This window comes from Phytophthora parasitica (genome assembly GCF_000247585.1).
Source record: "Phytophthora parasitica INRA-310 unplaced genomic scaffold supercont2.16, whole genome shotgun sequence".
NCBI classification, from domain to species: Eukaryota; Oomycota; class Peronosporomycetes; order Peronosporales; family Peronosporaceae; genus Phytophthora; species Phytophthora nicotianae.
In genome coordinates, this window is record NW_008649002.1 from 806,225 (window position 1) to 812,224 (window position 6,000).

At 49.2% G+C, this 6,000-nt stretch overlaps 4 protein-coding genes across 4 annotated transcripts; 2 read left to right on the forward strand and 2 right to left on the reverse strand.

The window, feature by feature from the left end:
• Positions 1–154: 154 nt before the first annotated feature.
• Positions 155–1,156, forward strand: PPTG_08907 (hypothetical protein; the record flags this gene model as incomplete). The annotated part of the gene is made up of 2 exons (XM_008903658.1): positions 155–937; positions 1,001–1,156. The coding sequence occupies 2 exons, from the start codon at positions 155–157 to the stop codon at positions 1,154–1,156; spliced, it is 939 nt and encodes a 312-aa protein (XP_008901906.1).
• A 231-nt stretch (positions 1,157–1,387) lies between these two features.
• PPTG_08908 (hypothetical protein) lies at positions 1,388–3,366 on the forward strand (the record flags this gene model as incomplete). The annotated part of the gene is made up of 2 exons (XM_008903659.1): positions 1,388–3,144; positions 3,215–3,366. The coding sequence occupies 2 exons, from the start codon at positions 1,388–1,390 to the stop codon at positions 3,303–3,305; spliced, it is 1,848 nt and encodes a 615-aa protein (XP_008901907.1). The 3' UTR covers positions 3,306–3,366.
• Positions 3,367–3,399: 33 nt separating this feature from the next.
• Positions 3,400–4,789, reverse strand: PPTG_08909 (hypothetical protein; the record flags this gene model as incomplete). Its single annotated transcript, XM_008903660.1, has 7 exons — positions 3,400–3,616; positions 3,677–3,738; positions 3,802–3,909; positions 3,975–4,013; positions 4,096–4,476; positions 4,542–4,619; positions 4,691–4,789. The coding sequence occupies 7 exons, from the start codon at positions 4,787–4,789 to the stop codon at positions 3,400–3,402; spliced, it is 984 nt and encodes a 327-aa protein (XP_008901908.1).
• A 322-nt stretch (positions 4,790–5,111) lies between these two features.
• On the reverse strand, positions 5,112–5,961 carry PPTG_08910 (hypothetical protein; the record flags this gene model as incomplete). The annotated part of the gene is made up of 1 exon (XM_008903661.1): positions 5,112–5,961. The coding sequence occupies one exon, from the start codon at positions 5,959–5,961 to the stop codon at positions 5,248–5,250; it is 714 nt and encodes a 237-aa protein (XP_008901909.1). The 3' UTR covers positions 5,112–5,247.
• Between the last annotated feature and the right edge of the window lie 39 nt (positions 5,962–6,000).

Genomic DNA, 6,000 nt, shown 5'->3' on the forward strand with positions numbered 1-6,000 from the left:
CGAGCCGTCGCCACCTCAAGAACCTTCAACAGCGAGAGTATCTTGAGTCAAGATACTCTCGCTGTTCGTAAATTATACTCTCATACTTTACCTCTTTGTAAAGGGTAAATTAAGTGGGTATCTTCCGAAGAACAACTCTTCACATCAGAATCTCATGCATCGACTCCTCTGTGCGCTTCTGCTGCTGCAGTCGCTCGCCTCGACCACCTCCTCCTCCGTGTGGCAGCCCACCTTCCCCTTGGACCAAGTGCCGCACGCACAACAGCAACCGCCTCCGGCTTCATCACCCCCACCCGCTCCCAGTGTTAATTCCAAGTACAACGAAACCACAGCGCTGTATCTGGCGCATGTGACGTCGATCTCATACTGCCAGGAGCAGCACATCATCCACTGGAACTGCCAGCCATGCGCGTTCGTCCCATCACTAGAGGGCGTGAAGGTGGTAGAGGACGCCAAGGACAATTTTCAGGGTCTCGTGGGCTATTCGCAGCTCTATGACGCATTAGTGGTCGCCTTCCGAGGCAGCATGGACGTCACCAATTGGCTGGACAACCTCACTTTCCTCAAGAGACGAGCCTACGCGCAATACCCCGGCGTAAAGGTACACCAAGGCTTTTATTGGGCCTATCGATCCGTGGCCACACAAGTCTTAGACACGCTGCACAAGCTCCGGAAGGAACATCCGCATGCATCGCTGATGGTCACAGGCCACTCACTAGGAGGGGCCGTTGCTGCCATCTGCGCCTTTGAGCTTGAATACATTGAGAAGATTCCTGTGGATGCGTTGTACACCTTCGGGAATCCTCGAGTCGGCAATACCAATTTCAGTGGAAGACTACGCAATGCCAGTATGGAAGTGTATCGCGTGACCCACTTCCAAGATGCAGTACCGCACCTCCCACCTACGTGGACAGGGTTTGAACACACATCAGAAGAGGTTGGCACGTTTTTTCTATAGAGGCAAGATACAATTATTGACCTTATTCGTTCTTTGCTGTAGATTTTTTACGACGAGTTCTCATCAAGCTATCGCACCTGCAGCCAAACGGACGGTGAAGACCCGACGTGCTCCAATATCTGCTCACCTTTTAGCTGTACCAGTATCGTGGACCACCTCACGTACTTGAACATTACGATGAGCCATCTTATCTGTTAAAAATTAAAACTGCCTGGTACCCTTTCTCGATAGTCACCATGTAGGTTCAACCGTATACTTCCTGAGGAACAGCATGCCATTCCTGGACGGCAAGAACGCCCAGAAGCCAGACGATGCTATTTTCATCGAGATCCCGAAGACGATGGTGTCTCTACTAACCAGCATCTCTGCCTGCTTACAATCGATCAAGTTGCGAACAACAACAAGGCTAAACTGTAGTATCAGTTGCCAATGTCGATGCGTAAGGCTCCTGGACTTCGACTGCAGACTGCGATCGTACAAGACAACGTTCCAGTGGAGGTCGCCACCGGTCTGTTCGTGGGCTCCATCCACGCGGCTTTCAACGTCGACACACTCAAGTCTTACAAGGTCTCACACATACTCAACCTCGCTGGCAGCTATGCGACTTTTCCAGAGGATTTCACGTACTTGAGTCTCAGTATTCGCGATAAGGAGTACGCAAGCTTGCTGAGTTGTCTCCCGATTGCGGCAGTATTCATCGACGCTGGGCTAAAGAACGGTGGCGTTCTTATCCACTGCGCTGGCGGACGCTCGAGGTCTCCAGCGGTCGCGATGGCGTTCCTGATGATGAAGCAGCAAGTGTCCTACTTGGATATCTCGGCACACGTCAAGACACTGCGACCTGTTGTGAGTCTAAATGCTGGCTTCGAGGCGCAGCTCAAGTGTCTCGAGACTGCTCATGGCAACGTGTTTGTTGCAAACCAGCATCTTCTCACAGCTCGATTGACTCGCTTGGCTCAACAGCACGAGAACGGCGAGCTGGTTAACGAGGTAGCCAAGAAGCGTCGACAGTCTCAGCAAGCATCAAACCGGTCGCCTCCGTTGTTGAAGAAACAGTCCTCGATCGAGATGTTGGCGTCTGGATGTGATGATCGCGGTATGATAGGCGAGCGAGTGCCGTGTGGGTTTTGTCTTTCGATGCCTGCAGCTGCTGAGTGCTCGAAAGGGACGGCAGGGGAGACTCCACCATCCTCTTTTATTCCAGCGTTACGCTCCATGGGGACTATGTTCGGCTGTCAACAGTGTGGAGAGAATCTGTTCTGTGCTGGTGCCATTGTGCATCACCACGACATCGCAAAACTGTCCTGTCGTGACGGCCATAACACTCGCTTCCTGGGGGTTTTGCGAGGACAAACTAGTGCTGAATCCATGGACAACACAGCGTCACACATCTCGGTCGGAGAGCAGCAAGTTGTCGCGACTATGACGAAAAAGCCACTGCTTTCCAAGCTACGGTTGAGGCCTCACAGCCCCAGTGTAACGATGGGGAGTGGCTCGCATACAGGCGATACTTCTTCAGGCAGACGGAAGAGCGCGTCTTCGGTACTATCGATGCCAAGTTTTGATTCTGACGAGGATTCTGGAACCGGTTTGCAAGTTCTGCAGCCTTCACGACGACCCGCTACAGAGGAGAACAAGCGCACGAGCTCTGTGGTTCCGTCACCGAATAAACTAAGTGGCGAGTCTAGAAAGAAATCTGGAAGTGGATTGTGGCGCTCTCTGACCTCCTTCAAAAGCTCAAAACGCAGTGCAAAGGCAGCAATTGAGGACAAGAGATCGCATGGCCAGCTTCAGGTTCGCACTGGGGTATCGGAACTCCACAAGCACGCAGTGTTGGCATCTTCTCGAGCCGAGGAGGCTAAATTATCCGAGATTGGCTACACATCGGAACATTTGGTGTTCCTAAAGCGAAATGCAGTGGAGTGGAATCGAAATATCCAGCAACTTGTCGACATCAGCAAGAACAATTCAACGCCGACAAGTGGAGGAACAACGAGTGACCAAATGACAGCACTACTAGACGAAGACGCAGCTTTCCTGACGACCTTGAATAACTGCAAGCAGTGGTTTGTAGACCCTCAATTGTGGACGATTGATCAAGCAACTGCACGTCCCGAGGGAGAAATTCGCTGTCCAAGAGAATCGTGTGGGGCCATTGTGGGCGAGTGGCGGTGGGAAGGATTGAGGTACGTGGAAAGCTCCGTGATTCTTGAAGTCTGATTAGGTTAATGCTAACATTCGTTTGTGATTCTATAGATCCGATTGTGGAGGCAGTGTCGTCCCGGCCTTCGTAATGAAGAGAGATGCCGTATGTGTCCTGGGCAATTTGACATCCCAGTCGAAATAGCACATGATAAATTGCAAGCAGCGATATTCATAAAAAAAATAATAAACACAACTGTAGAGAACTATTTTTTCTCAAGATTTATCCCTAACAGCTCTCAAGACTTAGCGGCTGTAAAGCGCAGCATCTCGCTGCTGTTATCCAGAGCTCCCATGCTAGCCATGTCATCTTCGGTCTCCATTGAAGCAACGAATTGGCGGTGTGGAGACGCACTCAGACGGGATACCTTCTTCGAATGAGAAAAGCTTGGCGATAGTTTACTTGTAGTCAGTGGCAGTAGCACACTTTCACCGCGCAGGCCGTCGAGGTTTGATCTGTGCAATAAGTTGTCAAGATGGTTCTGCTCTTTTTTTTTACTTGTAGAAGACACTTACCGTATTGTTGTTTGAGAGATTGCGGGATGGTTGTCATTTAGCTGAATGTCTTTTTGCATTATCTGCAGAAAAACACAATGAGAACAATATTTTCTCGGTTTGAAGTCCAGCCAGCTTGTACTAACCATGTCATCACTTAATCTGTCAGGGGGGTGTGAAGCAGTTGGCGAGATGGTAGCTGGTGCCGTTGAAACCTCTTGTTGACAAAGGAAGTTCGGTTTAACGTAGTGATTCTACACCGATAAGGGTATTCCTCACGTTAAACTTCATGCTGGTAAACTAGGAAGAGGATACAGACCTGAGCCTCTGTTCGTCTTTGCTTCGCTGACAAATCCAACTGCACAAATTCGCACAACACGAGAAATACTCACCGTGTAAAATTCCATATTAACTGATGTACCCAAGCTCATCTTACAAACCTCAGCAGCAAGTTTGTGGAGCGCTGTTAAATCCTCGTAAAATGTGATTGATCGAGCACCGATTCCAGGCTCCCGAAGAATCGACTCAAAAACTGAAGGTGCAGAGCTGAACGCGGGCATATAGGCCTCGGACCCGACGTTTGGCGCAGGTAATGATGATTCGGTCGAAAGCCCTCCTGCGGTGGTTCCAGTGCCTGGATCAGCACCGACAGACTTTAATGGGGACACCATAGGAGCCCCATGTTGCTGTGAGTCTCCTATCGGCATTTGAGGCATTGTCATTACTCGTTGGGGGGACGGCGCTGGTAGTGAAGACTCAGTTGTAGTCTTTTGTTCTTGATGCGGTTGCCGCTTGCGAGTTGCTGCAGCTCTCTCACGTTCCTTTCACGCAAATGAGTGTGCAAATGTAACAACAACTGAAACGCAGTAATAATGCAATATCGCACCAGCATTTTCAATTCTTCGTGTTGCTCTTGCTGCCTGCGCGCTTTTTCCTGTTCCTGCCTTGCTTGCTTTTGTAGAATCTATTGAAGAGTAATGGTCTACTTTGAAGTTGTCATCTTCAGGGATCGTCACAACAAAACATATAGCCTACCTGTTCCTGAAGCTGGGCTGCATAGTCCCGCTGCTGACTTGTTTTCTCCTCTCGCTCCCAGGCCGAAGTTCCGTTGAGAACACTGCGCCGCGCAGCCATCACTTTCGTTTCTAGGAGATATGAATGAACCGATAAATTAAAAATGAACCCTTTCGTTAATCTCTATATTAGTTCTGACCTACTAAACTCAAGTCAAAGCTGTAAAAAAAAAAAACCTTTCTGTATAGAGATTCTCGACAATATGTAGATCGTGCTATAATGCGATTTCTTTTGAAGTATGCAAGGTTTTCCGTCGCTAATACTTAGTAAGTACTTCGAAGCTAATAAGTACTACGTTTTGTATTATTTTACAGTAAAAGCTTCTGGTTGACCGTAACGATCGCCAAGACGCGATAACTCATCCATCAAATGTACGAGTCTTGTTTTACGTTAAAACTTTTACCATACTGCTCCGCGGGGCCAAATTATAGATACCAGTACACGAAGTTAAAACCATCAACAGGACCTACGGGTGGGAGCGATAAAACTCTTCCAAGACTTTAACGGACTACTTTAGGTTAAAACTGCGGTTGAGACCTACCACTGGAGATGTTCTTAAGCTTCTGCTGGTTGTAGCTGGGCCTCCTTCCTCCGCTGGCTAAAACTGGTAATTTCGACAGCATCACAGGCCTTGGGGCACGCAGACCTGACGGGGCAATAGGCTGACGTGGAACGGAGGATTGTCCTGTGATTCTTGGGAGGAACGAGCCACCTCCTGCGTCACTGCTCCTTGGAGGCATGGGCTGCTGCTTCAACTGCAGATTCATGAGTTGGTCTGTGGAATCTTCCAGCATGGCAGTCTGTTTCCGCACTACCGTTTGTAGCCTTGTAACCATACGTTGGAGCTCATCCATCTTGGCGTCGTGATCACGTAGAGTCTCCCCAAGCTGCTGCTGGACCAACGTCTTGATCAAGTCTACTGCCTCTTTCTTCATCACCTTTCGACGTGTTTTACCAACTGAAGGGGCTTGAGAAGGCGCTGCAGGATCAGCATCATGGTGACCATTTCCCTCTTCCTGTCCTTGTGCCTGTATAAAGCGGCGGTGCACTTCCTTCTCCACAGCTTCCAACTGGAGTTGTCGTAATTGCTGTTGCTCATCTTCAAGCTTCTGTTGCAGAACTCGATGTTGTTCCTCCTCCTCTTTAATCTTTTGCTCAAGTAGTTGCCGCTCTTCTTTCTCCTTCGCTAGCTGATGCTCGTTTTCAGCTTCTCGGCACTTCTTTTCCTCCATTTCACCTTGAAGCTTTTCAATCTCTCGTGCTTGCTGGGC